Raw genomic sequence first — 21,157 nt, 5'->3', positions numbered from 1 at the left:
AGCAAAACAGCACTTTTCTCACATGATTATCATATCCACAAACGCTCACGGCATATCTTTAGGCATCAGTATTGCAAAAAGCAAGGAAAAGGATGTTTTTCCTAGGGAGTCAGCAGTTTATGGGAAACTTTCAAAGTTTAATATATTTTGGAGACTAGAAGGAGAATTATTTTTTGTGTGTGTGAAACTCACATCCAATTGGTCAGCAAATCCTGTCAGCTTTACCTTCTGGAATCGGAACACTTCTTACCACCTCCGTGCACTTGCCACCATTGTCTCTCACCTGGAATACTGCGATACGTCCTTACGGGAACTCTGTTTCTACCCTCGTCTCTTTTCATGAAATTCAAAACGGCCACGCTGTTAGCAGCTAACGTGTAAATCAGATGATCGGCTCCAAAGACCTCCCCTCTGCTTCAGAGTAAAAGCATCTCCTTGACAAGAGGTTACAAGGCCCTAAACAATTGGCACCCCACATTTTCTCTCTCTGACTCATCTACTGCTCTCCCGACTGGCTCACTTCTCTATAGACTGCAAACCGATGATTCCTGGTACACCTGGGGTATTCTCCCACCCCAGGGCATTTGCACCTGCAGGGCCCTCTGCCTGGATCTCAGTGCTCCCCCAGGCTCCCCTTCCCAGGGAGCCTTTTCTTAGCATCCTATTAAAAACTGACCCCATCCCCCTTTATGGCCCCCTGCTATATTTTTCTCCAGAGCACTCATCACTATAATATACGTTATATGTATTTTACTCAGTTATTTTGTTTATCTGTCACCCACTAGAATGTAAGCTCTATGAGGCAGTGTGTTTTTTCTTTTCTGTTTCTTCTCCCCTGCATGCCTGGTACCTATGAGGAGGGTTTGTGTATACCGCTGACACTTGAATACTCACTGGATGGGTGAATAAATGACAGTACGAATGAATGGAGAAACAGACCATGCTCTTTCTTGGGAAGATTCAACAACATAAAGATGCCGACTATCCCTCCAATTAATATGCAAATTCAATGCAATATTGCGTAGACACAGCGATGCATTTCTCAGTTTCCCCTTCAAGAAAGGATTTGGTGCTCCGCTGAAAAGGATTTGGTGCTCGGCTGAGTGCTCTCTGAGCTGCAGACAGCACCAGCCGCCAGCCCCTCCAGGGGCTGCCTCGGCGGCTTCATGCCCCTTTTGGGGCAGCCTGGCTTCCGGTAACAGCCGTGTGGGGTTATAAAAGGCCCCCATTTCAGCCTTTGTCAGACAACTCCGAGGGGCAGTACTTGCTCCAGAGCTCCCTGTTGGGTTGGCAAAAGCTTTGTTAGTTCTCTGTTGCTGTTTGCCTGCTCCCTCCTGTCCCTCCTGCCTTCCAGAGGCAGCCCACCCTAAGTTTGCACCTTGAATTCAGGCTCAGTGTCAGTTTCCAAGAACCCAACCTGTGACAAATACTAATCAACATAACAAATAACCAAAGGAAAGCAAAAAAAAAGACAAAACAAAACTGGAAACGATCTAATTGCCTTTTAATAGGGACATAAATAAATTATGGTGCATATTATGAAATGAGATGCAGATGAGAAATGATGCAAGGGCATTTTTATGAACGGATGTGCAAAAATGTTCCTGACAAACTGTTGAAATTGAATTTTTTTAAAAAGCAAGCAGGGTATCCCATTTATTCAGAAAATATAATTAAGATGTGTTTGCTTTCCTTCTTTGCTTTTTAAGACACTAAAGTTTCTTCCTATTGCAAGGGATGTGTCTCTGGATTTAGGGTGGCCCCGTTAAAGGGACCTACCCTGCTCACTTGATTAAACCGAACCCGTTCTGTGAAGACAAGGCATGTCCAGGGAGCCTGGACGAGGGACTCAGGCAGCACTGGGTTTGAATGCCAACTGTTAAGAGATTTTGAGCACGGCGTGTGACCACTCTGAGCCTTGGTCCCTCACCCCAAATGTCTCCCAAATTTCTTGTGGGAATTGAATGAGTTAATGTAACATGAGTGTCTGGCAGGTGTCCGGTCCCAGATTTGATGCTCAATAAAAATGTGTTCCTTTCCCCAGCTTCTCCCCTCCCAGGAAATCCTATTTCCTGTCACTCTCCTTCTTCCTTCTAGAATGGAGCGAAAAGACTTAGGTCAGCACTGGGGGACTTTAACGGCTGAGCTCCCAGAGAAAGTTGGACCTGAAGCTCAGATGATAGGGATTCGGGCTGGTATTGAGCAAGAGCAGAAAAAATGGGCTTCTCTGGGCCCCGGGTGTGCAGTGATGGGAGCTACCAATAATTTCGGGAAATTCAGAGACAGGAAGTGAAAAGGGGTGTGGGGTAGAAGACAAACAGCCAACTGTACCTTCTGATCTGTTCTCCCTCTCGAATGGTAAAAATGAGGAAGCCAGGAGAGCTGGAAGGAAGGGGTAAGGGAAAAGAGGGCACACCCTGGGGGGGAGAGCAAAGCTGGTCCTCTCTCCAACTCCCACACATACGCAATCTCAGCCTGGGTTCCAATCTCAGTGCATTCTCATTCTTATTTAAAGCCCAAAGTTGAGGAAGTGGATATGCCAAAGTACAGACTCCTGGACTGTCAGATGCAAAAACAGTAGGACTCTGCCTACGTGCGTGGATCTTCCTTTGGTCTCCTCCTATCCCATCTGTCCGGGATTTAGTTCCTTGCAACTCTACTGGCTGCTGCACAAGGAACCCAGGAGTTACAGCCTCCAGACTCTGCATAGGTAACTGGGCTGGTGGGTAGGTGGAACCAGGGGCAGGGAGGACGTTAGAGAGAACAGGGAGAGGGAAACTTTGGGTCTAAGGTGGGATTTAATGGGAGGAAATAAAAGGAAGCAGTTGGGAGATTTAATTACCAAGTGGAGGTGTGAGACTGTTTCCTCCACTGGATTCCAGATTGAATTAAGGCAACCACAATTCCCAGCCACAGACTGAGACTCAAATTCATTCTCAGCCCTAACACCAGCCATGAACCTAACCCCAATACTATCCCTGACCCCAGCTCCAATTTTAAATCCAATCTCAGCTCCAACCCCAAATCCGACTTGACTCTTCACACCAGCCCCAACCCAAAGCTGCGCTTTAGACTTCATCCCCAAGTGTAGGGCTCTTAACTCAGGTTACAGTTCCATCCACGGCTCCGTCATGAGCACTGACCCCAGTCTTAGCATGAGACCCAACTTCAACTCCAGCCCCAATGCCAGACCCAGACTTAGCAACCAACTTAGCTCCAACTTGGCCCCCAACTTCATCCCAAACTCCACCCAGACTCAGCCCAAACCCTGTCCTGATCCCACTTTCAGCTTCAGCCTCAACCCAGGTCCATTCCCATTCATATCCCTGAACCTGGCCCATTCTCAGCCTGAAATGCATCTCTTACCTCAACTCCAGCCCTTATCCCGCCCTCCCCCTGGCCCCCCTGATGCCCCAGCCGGGCCCCTGACCCTGCCTCCACTGCAGCTCTGACAGCTTCAGAGTTCGCGTGGTCCGAGTATGCCAGTCAAGTACGAAGATCTCCAGTACCTGGAGAGTGAGAAGAAAAACGAGGAGTTAAGAAATGGTAAGAGGAAAAGATATCCCACAGACATCGGCTGTCCTACAATCCCTCTCAATTTGTTGAGAAGGATTTCTGCTGTCCTTCCGTGTACACCTGTCCATGTGCACTGGTGGGGGCTCCCCTCTGAGGGGCCAGGACAGCCTCTGGTGGTCCCAGTAAGAAGAGGATGTGAGGTCCTCCAAGACAGACAAGGGAGACCACAGCTGGCCTGGATTCCTGGGGCAGGGAGGGGAGAGTTGAGAATTTGGGTTTGGAAGGGAAACTAACCTGACATGACATTGAATCTGATAAAGGCCTGGCATGTCCCCAACTTTCTCTGTGCTCCCCCCCAGCTCTGATGATAGGACCTTACACTTCACCATCCTCCCCTGTGTATGTGGGGGTGCACATGCATTCCCGGGGTCCTGGGGGTCTGCGTGACCGACGCCTTGAGACGGTGCCTGATGGAGAAGGTCAAAGGCATCCCCTATCCCATAATCCCCCTCGTCCAGCCCTCCCCTTAGCATCACCTGCACCCCCTTCTCCCTCCGGCCCCCTTCTCCTAATGACCTCATGTGACCTTGACCTCCCCTTCCTCTGGCACCGTCTCCTCTGCAGGGCCTCTTTCTCCTTGGTCCTTCCTGCAGCGCCTCTGCCCGGGACCCCGCCTCCTCCTGATCTCCCTGGGCCTCGGCCTCCTGCTGCTGGTCGTGGTCTGTGTGCTCGGATCCCAAAGTGAGGGGCAAGGCGTGGCGGGGCAAGGGTGGGGGGGAGAGCTGGGCAGCAGTGGGGATGGCCACGACAACTGCAGCAAGAGCTGGGATGGGGCTCAGTGTTCGGGGCAGTTGTGGGGACAACAGCGAGGGTCACTGATAGCAGCTGTGCTGCCGCCAGTCACCGGAGCCCTGGCGGGGCTGCCCTGCGATGCAGCCATGTGGCATTAATGGAGGGAGGGTGAAGGGGTTGCCGACAGGGATGCTGAGTGATCCTGGATGGGATCCTGGACTCAGACTCAAAGGTTTGAATCCTGCCTCTGACACTTATTAGATGGGTGACGTCAACAAATCACTCAACCTCCCTAATTCCTCATCTGCAACACTGGATAACAATAGTACCTGCCCTGTTGGGTGGCTGTGAGGACTCAATGATTTTGTGCAACCCTGCTCAGTGCCCAGCACAGAGTGAGGACCTGCCATATCTTAGTTGTGATTGTCTCGTCCATCCGATCAGATGCCAAGCTTCGGAGAGATCTGCTGTCCCTGAGGACAAATTTCAGCAACTTCACATCAAGGACCACAGTAGAGGTCCAGGCACTGAAGTCCAAGGGTAAAGCCCGGCTTGGAGGGGGCTTTGGACCGGGGTGGGGCTGCGTGGGGAGAGGGTAGACTCCTGGGCTCTGCGCTCCCCCATCCTCCAGGAGGCAGCTTGCAAGAAACGGCAACCCGTCTGCAAGGCAAGGTGGACGAGCACGAGCAGGAGCTCCAGGCAGGTGAGAGGCCCCTCCAAGCATGTGTATGGCGGGGGGGGGGTGTCTCTCAAGACCAGGGTGGGGGTGGGGGGAGCACCTCTGGGTGCTGAGCCTCTCTCTCCCCTACAGCCCGCACCTTGAACGAAAAGGTGGTTACTCTGGGGACCAAGCTGCAGAAACAGGAGCAGGAAGTCAAAGCAGGTCAGAGAGCACGGCTCCCCTCCACTTTGGGGGAATACGCACGGAGGGCCTGAAGGTACCTGGGCTGGGGCCCTGTGCAGAGGCATCTCACCTCCAGGGACTCCCTGCACAGGGGCCACCCCCGGGGCACCATCCCCACTCCCCATCTGTGTGTGTCCCAGATCAATCCATTGTGTTCCTACAAGTCCAGAAACTGGTGCAGGATCTGAACTCGCTGACTTGCCAGCTGACTATCCTCAAAAGCAATGGTGAGGAGGGTGTGTGGGAATGCCTGGCCCCGTTTTCCTGCCATATCTCCCTGCACACTGTCTTAGCCCCTCTGCCCCTTCCCTCCCAACTCAGGCTCACAGAACAGTTGCTGCCCCCCGAATTGGCTGGAGCACCATGGCAGCTGCTACTGGTTCTCTATGGCTGAGAAGTCCTGGTTCGAGGCTAAGAAGCACTGCCAGCTGGAGAATGCCCACCTGGTCACTATCAACTCCTGGGACGAGCAGGTGAGGGCCTCTGCTGCCCATGTGCCAGGAGGGCCTGGGTTTAGGGCGGGAAGGTTCTCAGCACTGGTTGCATGTTGGCACGCCTGGGGGGGCTTTAACAAAATACCCCGGTCACTGAGTCCCAGCCTCAGAGGTTGAATGGGCCCCAGGCAGTGGATGTTTGAAGGCTCCTCAAGTGGTTGAAACGAAGAACTGAAGTTTAGAAGCACGAGTCTGAGGTGGCTGCAGTGGGGAGAAGTCACCATTGTCCTTCTGTCCCCTCAGAACTTTCTCGAGACACATGTGGGTTCCACTTACCCCTGGATGGGCCTGAGCGACCCGGAAGGAGTTTGGAAATGGGAGGATGGGACGGACTATGAGGCCAACTTGAAGTGAGTCTGCCCCGGCTCTCTGTGCTCAGCCTCCCCCTCCAGCTCTACCCTCTACCCCCCCAGCCTTATCCCAAGGATCTGACCCCCAGCCCCTCCTTTCCAGACCCGGACCCAGCTCGCTCTGACCTCCCTTGCCTGATATTGCCCTCTCCTCTCAGGAACTGGGCTCCGGAACAGCCGGATGACTGGGAAGGACACGGGCTGGGAGGAGGCGAGGACTGTGCCCAGATCCGCCCTGGCGGCAAGTGGAATGACAACGTCTGCAGCAGGTCCTTCCACTGGATCTGCGAGGCTGAAATGAGCAAGGCCAGCTAGGAGAGTCGCTGAGCGGCTTTGTGGTAGAACACGGGCCAAGGACGCAGCAGGGGAGACCCATCTCCAGAGATCCCTAACAAAATCTCTCTGAAGAAAAAACAAGTCCTGGGATGTTGGCAACACGGCCGTCGTTTTGCATCGTTTCCTGTCTTGTCGTTACAAAGGCAATTTTGAGTCTGGAAGTTTTAAGTTTTAACATCAATTTGATTGAGGTAGAATTTTCACACACTAAAACAAGCTCATTTGAAGTGAAGACTTGAGTTTTGGCGATTGTAGTTACCTAGGTAACTACTATTCCAATCAAAATACAGAACTTTTCCAACACCCCAAAAAGTTCCTGCTTACCCCCTTGGTTGTCTAACCCCCTTCCCTGTTCTCAGGCAACTTATGATTGGTTTTCTTTCACTGTTGATGAGTTTTTCCGGTTACAGAATTTCATAGAAATGAAATCAGACAGCTATACTCTTGTGAGATCTTATGGATTCCTTGTTGCTTGATTCCTGATAACCTGAAAATGACAGAATGAATAAGCTAGGTGAGGCCTTGGAAGGTCTTACATTATCATGAAAAGAGCATTAAGTTCTTTTCATATAGATTTGGGTTTAAATCTTTTCTGTCCCTTAAAAACCATGTAAACAGTGTGATCGGGGAAGGCAATTATTTAATTTCTCTGTAGATTTCAGAGTTGGAAGAGTAGTTAAGACCCCCTGCTGTATTGATTAGCTATTGCTGTGTGACAAACCACCCTAAAACTTAGTGGCTTAAAACAATAAACATTTATTATAGGTCATGAGTCTGCGTGGTGGCTTTTTGACCTGGCCAAGCTTGGCTGATGTTGGCTGGGCTTGCTCATGTGTTTGCGGTTAGCTGGTGGATGGGTTGGGGACTGGCTAGAGGAGGGTAACCTCACTCTCGGGCCTAAGTTAAGGCTACCCTGGGCTGTTCATATGGTGGCTGGAGAGAGTAACTGCAGGAGTGCCAAGACATTAGTGTTAGGCTTGGAACTGAAATGACATCACTTCTGCTGCCTCCCGTTGGCTACAGAAAATCCCAAGGCAGCTCAGATCAAGGAGTGGGGAAATAGCTTTTACCTTTTGATGGGAGGAGCTACAACATCAACTATGTAGAGGATGGAGTTAGGGAGAGGTAAAGATTGGTATGCTTTCAATCCATCTAGTCTACCAGGAAAAGCATCCCAGCTGTAAAGGATCAACTGTAGCTAAGGGTGCCCGCGAAGACAGGACAGGGCCTACTTATCACTGCCTTACCAGCATGCAGCAAATAGCCTGACACATAGGAAGGTCTCAATTGGTGTCAGTTCAAAATAAAGAGGGTAGCATACCCGAGCCCCTCCTGCCCCAGTGCCCCACTCACACACGCACCCATGACCCACCCCTCTATCCCCTGTACCCCCGCATCCCATGAACTCAGACAGACCCCATGATCAGTCTCCCACCCTGCTCTGCCTCCATACTGCCTGTGCCACACCCAACCCCCGTGCCCCCTGCGCCTCCCTCCTTGACTGCGTGCCCTGCACCCCATGCCCCTGGGTACCAGCATAGCACCTCTGCCTCATGCCTAGCTCTGTGCTGTACCTTGCCACAGTGCCACCGCACCTCATCCCACATCCCAAGCCCTGCCCCATGCCCATCCTGCAAATACAAAACCTAAGACAACTGAGAGAAATCAACTTTCAGAGTAATGCTATCAAGATAATTAAATGCCTCAAAGTCAACAGAAAATCACAAAGCATATGAAGATGCAAACAGATATAGCTCACCTAATGGCCAAATGCGAACATGGAGGAAACACAGACTTTGGAACAACTAATCAAAGATGTTCATATAACTCTATTAAATAAATTCAACGGGTTGGCTAATGACAGAAAGGATATAAAAAAAGACACTAGAAGGGCATAAAGAAGAATTTGAGAGAATAAGTGGAAAAATAGCAGATATCACAGAGAGGAAAGATACGGTAGACCAAATAAAAAATATTCTAGAGACACACAGATTTGAGGAGGCAAAAGAAAGAATAAATGACCTAGAGCTCAGGACAATTGAATTTGAATGCACAAAAGAACAAATGGCAAAAAAGATGAAAAATTTTGAATTGTATCTCAGGGAAATGATGGACAATATGAAGCACACAGACATAAGAATAATCGGTTTCTCAGAAGGAAAAGAGAAGAGTAAAGGATTAAGAAGATTAGTTGAGGAGATAATGGGGGAAAACTTCCCAACCCTTATAAAAGACATAAATATGCAAATCAAAGAAGCCCAACGAATCACACATAGAAAAAAATCCACATAGGCTTACTCCAGGACACATACTAATCAGTGTGTCAAATGTTGAAGAGACCAGAAAATCCTGAAAGTGACAAGAGAAAAGCAAATCACCACTTGCAAGGGAAACCACATAAGACTGAGTCGGACTGCTCAACAGGCACTATGAAGGTGAGAAGACAGTGGTATGATATATCTAAGGTCCAGAAGGAGAAACACTTACAGCCAAGAATTCTGTGTCCAGCCAAATTGTCCTTCATAATTGAGGGAGAGTTGCTCAGATGTGGCCTCTCTCTCTCTCTGTAAGCCCAAATCTGCAAGTGAAAGCCTTGCCCTCCCCCTTACATGGGACATGACATCCAAAGATGAAAGTCTCCCTGGCACCATGGGAGATGACTCCCAGGAATGAGCCTGGCCCTGGCACCATGGGATCAACATTGCCATCCTGACCAAAAGGGGGAAAAGAAATGTAACAAATAAGGTATCAGTGGCTGAGAGAGTTCAAATAGAATCGAGAGACAACTCTGGAGGCCACTTTTATGCAAGCTTCAGTTAGACATTGCTACCTACCACAACTAGCCAAACTGCAACCAAAACCATTCCTGCCAATCCTGAAAAATACCTAGGGCATTATATAAGACTCCAAAAAGGTTCCACGCACCAGGGTAACTTTCCAGAAATCTACAACCTCCAGATTGGTCCCTGGACCATATGAGTTCTGAAATGCAGAGGGGCCAGCCTCGCCAGAACATCGACTAGTTCCACTCCTCTATCCCATATTATCGCCAGCCTTCCAACATGACTCACCCAATTGTGGGTATTAACCTTTGATTAGATGGAGTTGTGACTCCACCCATTCCAGGTGGGGGCTTGATTGATTTACCGGAATCCTTTAAAAGAGGAAACATTTCAAAAAAAAGCTTCAGAGACTCACAACAACCATGAAAACCCATGCAGGCAGAGACCTTCGGAGATGACGAAGAAAAACACCCCCAGAGGAGCTTCATGAAACAAGAAGCCTGGAGAGAAAGCTAGCAGACATCACCATGTTCACCGTATGCCTTTCCAGTTGAGAGAGAAACTATGAACTTCACTGGCCTTCTTGAACCAAGGTATCTCTCTCTGGATGCCTTAGATTGGACATTTCTATAGACTTGCTTTAATTTGGACAGTTTCATGGCCTTAGAACTGTAAATTTGCAACTTAATAAACTCCCATTTTTAAAAGCCATTCTGTTTCTGGTATATTGCATTCTGGCAGCTTTCAAACTAGAACAGGTAACTTTAAGGATAAAAAGAGAAAGAGGGAAAAGAATATATAGATATGACAAATAAAAACCAAAGGAAAAGATGGTAGATTAAAGAACTGCTTTTACAGTAATAACTTTGAGCGTTAATGGACTAAATTCACTAATTAAAAGATAAAGATTAGCAGAATGGATCAAGAAATATGATCCATTTATATACTACTTACAAGAGATTCATCTTTAGACCCAAAGATGCAAATACATTGAAAGTTAAAGGATGGACAAAGATGTACTGTTCTAGTTTGCTAGCTGCCAGAATGCAATACACCAGAAATGGAATGGCTTTTAAAAAGTGTAATTTAATAAGTTGCAAGGTAACAATTTTTAGGTTGTGGAAATGTCCCAGTTAAAGCAAGTCTATAGAAATGCCCCATCTAAGGCATCCAGAGAAAGATACCTTGATTCAAGAAGGCCGATGAAGTTCAGGGTTTCTCTCTCAGCTGGAAGGGCACATGGCGAACATGGCATTGTCTGCTAGCTTCCTCTCCAGCTCCCTGGGAGGTGGTTTCCTTCTTCATCTCCGAAAGTCACTGGCTGGTGGACTCTGTGCTTCGTGGTGCGGTGGTGTTCTCTGCTCCCTCAGAATCTCATGACCTTCTCTTTTGTAGTTCTCTAGCTTTTTCCAAAGTGCTTCTTCTTTTAAAGAATTCTGGTAAAACCAGTCAAGACCCACCTGGAATGGGTGATGATGTGTCTCCATCTAATCAGGTTTAATACCCACACTGATTGAGTTACATCTCCATAGAGATAAACTAATTAAAGTTTCCAACATACAGTACTGAATAGGGATTAGAAGAAACAGCTGCCTTTATAAAATGGGATTAGGATTAAAACATGACTTTTCTAGGGTACAGAAATCTCTTCAAACCAGCACATGTACCATACAAGTTGTAACCAAAAGAAAGTAGGAGTAGCATACTAATGTCAGACAAAATAGACTTTAAATGTAAAGATGAAATATAAGACAAAGAAGGACACTACATATTAATAAAAGGGACAATTCGTCAAGAAGAAATAACAATCATAAATGTTTATGCTCCCGATCAAGGAGCTCCAAAGGACATAATGCAATAAATGTTGCAACTATAATAGTGGGAGATTTCAATATACCAAACTCGTCTATAGATAGAACAATGAGACGGAGGATCAACAAGGAAATAGAGAACTTAAACAATTGATAAATGAATTAGGCCTAACAGATATATACAGAGTGTTACACCCCAAAACACCAGGATATATATTCTCCTCTAGTGCTCAAAGAACATTCTCCAGGATGGATCATATGTGGAGTCACAAAACAGATCTTCATAAATTTTTTAAAATTGAAATTATTCAAAGCACTTTCTCTGATAACAATGGAATGAAGCTGGAAATTGATAATCACCAAAGAACCACAACTTTCATAAATATATGGAGATTAGATAATGTACTCTTAAACAATCAGTGGGTCAAAGAAATCCCTAGACAAATTGGTAAATATCTGGAGATGAATGAAAATGAGACTACGACACAGAATTTATCAGATGAGGCAAAGGCAGTACTGAGAGGGAATTTATTCTCTAAATGCCCATATTAAAAAAAAGAAGAAAGAGCAAAAATCAAGGCCTTAAGTGCTCACCTGGACGAACTAGAGAAAGAACAGGAAACTAACCTGAAAGCAAATAGAAGAAGAAAAATAACAAAGACTAAAGCAGAATTAAATGAATTGGAGAACAAAAGAATCAATAAAACCAAAAGTTGGTTATTTGAAAAAATCAATGGAATCCCAGCTAGATTAACAAAGAAAAAAACAGAGAGGATGCAAATAAACAAAATCAGGAGTGAGAAGAAGGTCATCATCATGGACCCTGAAGAAATATAAACAATCATAAGAGGATACAATGAACAACTATATGCCAACAAACTAAGCAACTTAGAGGAAATGGATAAATTCCTAGAAACACATGAGCAAGCTGCACTGATGGAGAACAGATGGAAGAGCTCAGCAAATCAATCACAAGGAAAGAGATTCAATTAGTCACAAAAAATCCTCCTACAAAGAAAAGCCCAGGGATAGTTGGCTTCACAGGGGAATTTTATCAAACATTCGCAAAAACCTATATACAATCCTGCTCAAACTCTTCTAAAAAATGAGGAAAAAGGAACACCTACCTTTTTATTTATTTATTTTTTATTATCAAATCAAAACAACAACAAAAAATGAACATTCTTAACATACAAGCATCCCGTGCATGGTATAAACTCAATGGCTCACAATATCATCACATAGTAATATATTCATCACCATGATCATTTTTTAGAGCACTTGCATCACTTCAGAAAAAGAAATAAAAAGAAAAAACTCGTACATACCATACCCCTTACCCTTCCCTCTCATTGACCACTAGTATTTCCATCTACTCAATATATTTTAATCTTTGTTCCCCCTATTTTTTTTCTATACCCCTTACCACTCCCTTACACCTACCTAATTTATTTTATGATGCTAACATCACTCTAATACCAAAACTGGATAAAAATGCTATAAGAAAAGAAAACTACCAGCCAATCTCCCTAATGAATATAGATGCAAAAATTCTCAAGAAAATACTTGCAAATCAAATCCAATAACACATTAAACGAATTATACACCATGACCAAGTAGGTTTTATACCAGGAATACAAGGGAGGTTCAACACAAGAAAATCAATCAATGTAATACAGCACATTAACAAATCAAATTAACATGATCATCTCGATTGATGCTGAAAAAGCATTAGACAAAATTCAACATCCTTTTCTGATAAAAAAAAAAAGCACATCAAAAGGTAGAAATCAAAAGAAACTTCCTCAATATGAAAAACCCGTAACCAGCATTATACACAATGGTGAGAGACTGGAAGCCTTCCCCCTAAGATCGGGAACGAGACATGGATGCCTGCTGTCACCACTATTATTCAACATCATACTTGAAGTTCTAGCTAGAGCAATCAGGCAGGGAAAAGAAATAAATGGCATCCAAATTAGAAAAGAAGAAATAAAACTTTCATTATGTTCAGATGACATGATAATATCCTCAGAAAATCCTGAGAAATCTACAACAAAGCTTCTTCAGCTAATAAACAAATTCCTCAAAGTGGCAGGATATAGGATTAATGTGCAAAAATCAGTAATGTTTCTATACATGAGCAGTGATCTAACTGAGGAGACAATTAAGGAAAAAAATTCCATTCAAAGTAGAGACTAAAAAATTTAAGTAATTAGAAATAAACTTAACCAGGGATGTAAAGGACATGAAAACTAAATGTAGAAAACTACAAAACATTGCTAAAAGAAATCAAAGAAGATCTAAATAGATGGAAAGGTATTTCCTGTTCATGGATAGGAAGGTTAAATGTAGTTAAGATGTCAATTTTACCCAAATTGATCTATGGATTCAATGCAGTACCAATAAAAATTCCAACAACCTACTTTGAAGACTTGGAGAAGCTAGTTACCAAATTCATTTGGAAGGGAAAGAGACCTCAAATAGCTAAAAACATCCTAGAAAAGAAGAACGGAGTGGAAGGATTAACAGTTCCTGATTTTAAAGCTTATTATAAAGCCACAGTGGTCAAAACAGCATGGTACTGGCATAAAGACGGAGGGATTGACCAGCTGAATAGAAAATAGAGAGTGCAGAAATAGACCACCAAATCTATGGTCAACTGCTCTTCAATAAGGCTCCCAAATCCACTGAACTGGGACAAAACAGTTTTTTCAATAAATGGGCATGAGAGAACTGGATATCAATAGCCAAAAGTAGAAAGGGGACCCCTACCTTATACCCTCTGCAAAAAGTAACTTAATGTGGATCAAAGACCCAAATATAATTGCCAAACCACAAAACTAGAAGAAAATATCTTCAAGACCTAGTAATAGGAGGTAGCTCCCTAAACTTTATACCCAATGCACAAGCAACAATAACAGCAAAAATAGATAATGGGATCTCCTAAAAATCCTTTCGTAGAATGGGTATCTTGGCTTGTCGCTGCTTAGCACCAGCGTCCTCTGCCATCTTCATGTAGATTTCTCCTCTCTTGTCTCAAATCTCCTTCCACCTGTCTTTTATAAATACCCTCGTTGTTGGATTTAAGGTGCACCTAGATAATCCAGCATTATTGCACCTCTAGACACTTAATTACATTTGTAAAGGACCTTTTCCAAATGAGCTAACATTCACGGTTCCAGGGGTTGGAAGTGGACATATCTTTTAGGGAGATCCCTATTCAACCCCCCACAGGGCCCAAGTTCATGCATGATGGATGCTACTATGGGGGTCAGGATGCTCATCACAGCAGGGGTCCAAACACTGGCCTTTCCTGGGGTCCACTGGTGGTGCCTCTGAGACCCGTCTCTTGTGAGGATGATGTATTTCCTGGCTGCCTCTGTGCTGTCCCCCACCAGCTCCTGCCCCAGGACGCGGCTGTACAGCCACTGCTCCTTTCTGCATCACTCTGCCATGCAGTCCTTTTAGGCAGGGTCCTTCCGAGAAGGCTAAAGCCTGACTTCCATGGAATCCCCCAGGCTCACAGGTCCTCTGACATCCTAGCTCTGCCAGACAACCAAGGCAACTTACCAACTGATGAACGGGGCAGCCCCAGCCCAGGCTTTTGCTTTCAGACTTCTCCTGTCAAGACGTAGAGAGGAGTCTAATTCTTCCTGATTGCTCCCACAGTCCTGGGGACTCCTCCTGAGTCTCCCCAACAACTCTCTTGTGCCCCATACAGATGGCAGCTCAGTATGGGCCCAGCAGTCACCAGATGGCTGGTTCAACCAGCACCTAGCCAGATGGTGAAGTACATGCCTCTCCTCTCTCATCCCAATCACTATGAATGCTCTTCCTGAGGGCCTCACATCTGGCTTGCAGGGGCTCAAAGCAAGAAATACCATAATGGGACAAAATAAAAAATAGGGATGAAAATCATATTTGAAATAAGACTTGTTTCAGGAAAAATTAATTTGCATAACTATTCCTAAGAAAAATTAAATAGGAGTCGGAGGGCATAAAAGAAAACTAGCGAGCACACAGGTGATTCAGTGGTAGAATGCTCACTTTCCATGCAGGAGATCCAGGTTTGATTCCCAGACCATGCACCCACCCCACCCCACCACCCCCGAAAAAGGAAGAAAGAAACTAGGAAAGATTAGAAGACAATACAGTCAAAAAGAAACCTTCTAAGTAAAGAAAGAAACCACAGCAAAAAGTGAAGCTATTAAAAAAAAACAGTGAAGCTATAAAAATAAACTTAAAATAACATAAACATAAAGCCTCATCAGAGACGTGGAAGATGGACTTGAGAAAACAACACAAAAATGCAGAGAGAAAAGGCGGAAATGAAAATTAAACATGGGAATGTGAAGGTCCTGGATGGCAGGAAATGGAGAGACAACATTTGGATAATGGTCTTCAAGTAGAAGAAAAGAGAACAAATGCACTGGGGGGTAGAGAGGAACATCCCACAAAATGAAAGTGGGAAATATTCTGAAGTTTTAGGAGGCTCTGTGGAGAGAGCCCATCTGACCTCAATGTCAGTGGGAGGTTGGACCAGGGCTCAGATTTGAGACTGAAGCAAGAAGGGTTCAGAGTAAACTGCTCCAAAGTAGATGGTGTCAGATTTAGGAGTGGGTAGGTAGAGGCCAGGGGAGGAGGAAACTACAACAATGTGACAAGTCCACCTTTTACCTTCACAATGAACAGAAGTAATTCCGGGGGGATTTAAAAGAGGCATGTGGAGGGTCTTCCACAGGTTGAACTAGTTAAAAATCTATCAGCAGATTCCTCCTAATTCCTATATCGTTGGAAGACACAATGGAAAACCCATCCCACTGTAAATAGATGCCAGCTCTTTGGGTACCCAAATGCTCCTTTCCCCAGCTCTTTCTCTCTTTTATCTGGGCCATGGAGTAGTTCTTCTTGGGCTGGAGTCCTACAGAGTTTCTTTGGAAGCAGTTACCAAAGCAACCACGCTTCACCCCTCTAATTCTATGGTGGACATCTATTGAGTTGAGCTGGGGCTCTTCCAACCCTTAAAGACCCTCCAGTTGGGCTCATGTTTTTCTTCTGATCCATGGGACAGGTGCAAGCAGCCATAGGTTATTGAATTGGGGTAGTCACTTGACCCAAGTTCACCATGCTATTGTAAACATAGGAGCCACTGAGAGTCAGGTTTCCTGGATTTGGATGCTATACTAGTTAGGATTGTTGCATGACCACAAAGAGTTCTTTGTTTGGTCTTACTTTAGAATAAAAGGGTATTTAATGTGCTCCATATTATAAATGATCTCAACACTGTTTTAAGAGCTGCCTGGGCAGAACTGTCCAAAATCAAAAGAGAAATTCGGCCGTCCCTGGGTTAATTATGTACGGGTGACCTGTGAACCCAGACATACCTCAGAGATGTGGGCTCAGTTCCAGACCATTACAACAAAGTGAGTACAAAGTGAGTATCACAGTAAAGTGAGTCACATGAATTTTTTGGTTACCCAGTGCATATAAAAGTTATCTTGACGCTATACTGTAGTCTAAAAAAAAACAATGTACATACCTTAATATAAAAACACTTTATTGCTAAAAAATGCTAACCATCAACCAAGTCTTCAGTGAGTTGTAATCTTTTCGCTCTTAGGGGGTCTTGCCTCGAGGTTGATGGTGGCTGACTGATCAGGGCGGTGGCTGTGGCAATTTCTTAAAACAAGACAACAATGCATTGTATCAATTGACTCTTCCTTTCATGAAAGATTTCTCTGCAGCATTTGATGCTGTTTGATAGCATTTTACTCACAGCAGAATTTCTTTCAAAATTGGAGACCGTCCTCTCAAATCCTGCCACTGTTTTATCAACTAAGTTTACGTAACAGTCTAAACCCTGGTTGTCATTTCAACAAGGCCCACAGCGTCTTCACCAGGAGGAGGTTCCATCTCAAGACATCACTTTCTTTGCTCATCCATAAGAAGCAGTTTCTCATTCCTTCGAGTTTTATTGCGAGATTGTAGCAATGCAGACACATCTCCAGATCCATTCTAATTCTAGTTCTCTTGCTGTTTCCACCACATCTGCAGTGACTTCTTTCACCGACGTCTTGAACCCCACCCCCCTAAGTCATACATGAAAGTTGAAATCAACTTCTTCCAAATTCCTGGTGATGGTATTTTGACAACCTCCCACAAATCACTAACATTGTTAATAGGCTCTAGAATGGTGAATCCTTTTTCCAGAACGTTTTCAATTTACCTTGTCCAGATCCACCGGAGGAATCACTAACTATGGAACGATGGCCTTACAAAATGTATTTCTTAAATAAGATTAGAAAGTCAAAATTATTCTTTGATCGGATGTTGTGTTAACAGGCATGAAAACTTTCATTCCATTTTGTGTCTCCATCAGAGCTCTCAGGTGACCAGGTGCATTGTCAATGAGCAGTCGTATTTTGAAAGGAATCTGTTTTTCTGAGCAGTAGGTCTCAATAGTGTACTTCAAACACTGATAAACCATGGTGTACACAGATATGCTGTCACTCAGGCTTTGTTGTGCCATTTAGAGAGCACAGGTGGAGTAGATTTAGCCTAATTCTTAAAGGCCCTGCAATTTTTGGAATGGTAAATGAGCACTGGCTTCAACTTAGTCACCAGCTGCATTAGCCCCTAACGAGAGAGTCAGCCTGTCCTTTGAAGTTGTGAAGCCAGACATTTGATTTCTCCTCTCTTAGTATGAAAGTTCTAAATGACATCTTCTTCCAACAGAAGACTGTTTCATCCACAATGAAAATCCATTGTTTAGTGCAGCCACCTTCATCAGTTATCTTAGCTAGATCTTCTGGATTATTTGCTGCAGCTTCTGCATCAGCACTTGCTGCTTCACCTTGCACTTCCATGTTATGGAAACAACTTATTTCCTTAACCTAACAAACCAACCTCTGCTAGCTTCAAACTTTTCTTCTGCAGATTCCTCACCTATCTTAGCCTTCACCGAATTGAAAAGAGTTAGAGCTTTGCTCTGGATTCGTCTTTGGTTTAACGGAATGCTGTGGCTGGTTTGATCTTCTATCCAGACCATTACAACTTTCTCCATATCAGCAATAAGGTTGTTTTTACTTTCTTATCATCCATGTGTTCACTGGATTTGCACTTTTAATTTCCTTCAAGAACTTTTCCTTTGCATTCACAAGTTGGCTAACTGGCACAAGAGGTCCAGCTTTTGGCCCTTCTAGGCTTTTGACGTGCTTTTCTCACTGACCTTAATCATTTCTAGCTTTTAGTTTATACACAGCCATATGACTCTTCATTTCACCTGAATACTAAGAGGCCATTGTATGATTATTGACTACTCTTATTTCAATATTGTTGTGCCTCAGGGAATAGGGAGGCCTGAGGTGAGGGAGAGAGACCAGAACCGTTCATGACACCCCAAAACAACTACAATACTGACATCAAAGATCACAGACCATCATAACAGATAGACTAATAGTGGAAAAAGTTTGAAATATTGCGAAAATTGCCAGAATGTGACTCAGAGACACGATGTGAGCCCACACTATTGGAAAAATGGCCTTGATAGGCTCAACACAGAGTTCAACACAGAATTGCAACAGACTTTCAATTTGTAGGAAATGCAATACCCATGAAGCGCACTAAAGCGTGTGCAATAAAACAAGGTATGCTGGCATAGCAGAGACTTGGTGCTGAATAAAAGTTTCTCCTTTTCCCAGCTCCTTCCCTTCTGTTCTAACCAGAAAATTCCATTTATTGCGTCACCATCTTTCCTCCTGCCCACATGGTCTGGAGTCCCTGGTAGAGTTTTATTTCAGGGTAAAGAGAAAGCCAGAGCTGGGAGAGCCTGATGGCCAAGCCCCTGTTGGAGCTGGGGCCAGGTCTTCAGATTCTAGGAACCCAGGTCAAGATTGGGCAGGAGAAGAGAAATGGGTTTCTCTGAACTTGGGTAAAAAACATCTGGAGACACCAACAATTCTGGGAATTCAGAGACAGGAAGTGAAAGGGATTGTGGGGGCAGAGGAGAAATAGCGAACTACAGCACTGGCCCCTTCTTGTCCGGCTCCCCTTCTCGGACGGAAAATGAGGAACCCAGGGAGCTGTCAAAAAGGGGAAAGAAAAGAAACATACTCTGGGGATGGAAAGCCCTGTGGCGCTCCCCTGACCCCAACTGCCATCAGCATGTACCATAGCCTCTTCTCCAAGCCCAATTCATTCTCCTCTTAATTTACAAGCTATAGAATTCCGGACTCTCACAGCAACTCTGCTGCCTGAGGAAACTGGAAATCACATTCTCCAAGTTTCTGCATGTAGCTGAGCCGGGGACGCAGAAAGGATATTAGGGAAAGTAGGGGAGCATGCTTCCATATTTTAAACGAAAAGAAACGGGAGTGTAGATTATAGCCAGAATTGCTAGTTGGGGGTTATTGAGACCCTCATTCCGCTGACTTCTAGATTGGAATGGACAGCCCCAAATCAGCAAGCCCCAGCTCCAACCCCAGCTTCAAGCCCCAGCCCCAACCCCAGCTTCAAGCCCCAGCCCCAACCCCAGCTTCAAGCTTAGCCCCAGCCCAAAGCCTAACCCCAGGCCCAATTTCAGTCTCAAACTTGGCCCCAGATTCAGGCCTAAACTCAGCCCAGTCTCAGTTCAAACCTCATCTCTAACCCACCTCAGCAGTAGCCTCAGCTACAGCTGCCATGGTCAACCTCAGGCCCAAATGCATTCCAGGCCCTACAAGAGCTCTCTTTGCAATTTTTAGCCTAAGACCCAATTTCCCCAGACCTATGCCTATTTCCCCCTTTCTAACTTCAACTCCAACCCTATCCCAACCTCAGGTCAAACCCCAAACTTTACTCTGTTTCAACTTCAAGTGCAAACCCATCCCCATTCTCATTCCCAGCCCTACCCAACCCCTGGCTCAGTTTCCACTGGAACCTCATTCTCTACCTCAAAACTAGCCTAGTGCCAGCAACCCCCTGCCCCCTACACACATGCCCCAGCCCAGCCTCCATCTCAGCTCCAACAGCTGCTGGCACCACTTTGCCCTAAAAACCTCAAGGGGTTATGAAAACCCTAAGTGCTGGGAGAGGAGAATAAACAAGGGTTTAGAAAAGGTAAGAAGACAAGAGGAAGACCCTGGAGACAGGCCCATCCTATCACTGCAGGGGGCTGAGCTAGCTCCCCTGGGGCTCCCCTTCCGCCTGCCTGGGTTAGAACACCTCAAGCCCAGGCTCTGCCTCACCCCACAGCCTCCATCCCCTCCCCACTGTGCCCCTGGGGCCTTGGGGAATGTACCAGCAGCCACATGACTGCCACCAGGAGTACAGGCCCAGGACACACCTGCCTGCATGTTCCTGTGACAGCGTCAGTGCGAAGGCCCACACGGTCCACGGAATGGGGAGGGGACGTGGCTTAGGGTGGGCACGCCCCCGGGGCCCTGCAGCTCGCGATCTTGGGAAGGGCTGGAGGGGGCCTCTGTAGGGGGCAGCCCAGGAGTCCCCTTTCGCGGATTCTAAGGACAGCACAGCTGGAGACATTGTCTCCCTTCCTACAAGCCCTCTGATGTGCTGGCTCCGTTGTGCTGTATGCTGGGGGGATGGGGCGGGGACAGGTGTCCCAATTTTGCCCGTTTCTGTGACTCAGTAGGTGCCTATGGGGCCCCCCATCTCTGAAGGGGTCAGATCCTAGCCTCTGGTGGACCCAGTCTGAACAGAGTCCGGGGTCCTCAGAGACACAGTGCCTGGTGGTGAATCCTCAGAATCATTTCCTCCAAAGTTCAATGGGCACTAAAGACAGCAAAACGAAGCCACTGGGTAGAGCAGAGTCAGAGCAGTTCATTAGGAACTTACAAACCCAGAGCTGGTCCTGGGCGGAGGCAGGACGTAGTGAGTAGCGCTCTGTGCCATCTGGAGGATCACAGCGGGTCACGGGTCAAGACCTAGGAAGGCACAGAGCCAGGCCGGGGTTTGTAAGACTGTAAACATGGCTGTGAAGTTGCTGATACGGAGCCAGGCTACGTCTAACACGGAAAGCAGTTGTGCTCAGGAATGCGCACGTGCATCCACAGGGAGGGGTTTTCTGGCTCATGTAGGAATTTATGGCTTCTCTGGTTTATGGCCTCCCAGACAGGGAACTGGGCTGTAACCTGCTTTTCACAGATGAGAGCCTGATGAGGGTCTGGTGTGC

At 45.9% G+C, this 21,157-nt stretch overlaps 1 protein-coding gene and 1 long non-coding RNA gene across 5 annotated transcripts; one reads left to right on the top strand and one right to left on the bottom strand.

The window, feature by feature from the left end:
* Nucleotides 1-1,692: 1,692 nt before the first annotated feature.
* LOC143688122 (uncharacterized) lies at nt 1,693-15,924 on the bottom strand. Of its 3 annotated transcripts, none has more exons than XR_013177840.1 (3): nt 15,839-15,924; nt 6,183-6,879; nt 1,693-3,509 (listed from the first exon to the last, which is right to left on the bottom strand). It is a non-coding gene; the product is annotated as an uncharacterized LOC143688122 (long non-coding RNA). The 3 variants fall into 3 exon arrangements; XR_013177839.1 differs by lacking the exon at nt 15,839-15,924 and adding an exon at nt 15,667-15,828; XR_013177841.1 differs by lacking the exons at nt 1,693-3,509; nt 15,839-15,924 and adding exons at nt 5,630-5,907; nt 15,667-15,828.
* LOC143688121 (C-type lectin domain family 10 member A-like) lies at nt 2,126-7,154 on the top strand. 2 transcript variants are annotated; one of them, XM_077165710.1, is made up of 11 exons: nt 2,126-2,395; nt 2,516-2,710; nt 3,447-3,546; nt 4,141-4,257; nt 4,753-4,848; nt 4,940-5,011; nt 5,120-5,191; nt 5,353-5,439; nt 5,534-5,685; nt 5,950-6,056; nt 6,215-7,154. In XM_077165710.1, the coding sequence occupies exons 3-11, from the start codon at nt 3,480-3,482 to the stop codon at nt 6,369-6,371; spliced, it is 927 nt and encodes a 308-aa protein (XP_077021825.1). In that variant the 5' UTR covers nt 2,126-2,395; nt 2,516-2,710; nt 3,447-3,479; the 3' UTR covers nt 6,372-7,154. The 2 variants fall into 2 exon arrangements, with proteins under 2 accessions (XP_077021825.1, XP_077021826.1); XM_077165711.1 differs by lacking the exon at nt 2,126-2,395 and having other exon boundaries at nt 2,426-2,710.
* Nucleotides 15,925-21,157: the final 5,233 nt, after the last annotated feature.

This window comes from Tamandua tetradactyla, chromosome 6 (genome assembly GCF_023851605.1).
Source record: "Tamandua tetradactyla isolate mTamTet1 chromosome 6, mTamTet1.pri, whole genome shotgun sequence".
NCBI classification, from domain to species: Eukaryota; Metazoa; Chordata; class Mammalia; order Pilosa; family Myrmecophagidae; genus Tamandua; species Tamandua tetradactyla.
Note: the sequence above shows the minus strand (reverse complement) of the source record. Positions and strands in the feature narration are given on the sequence as shown.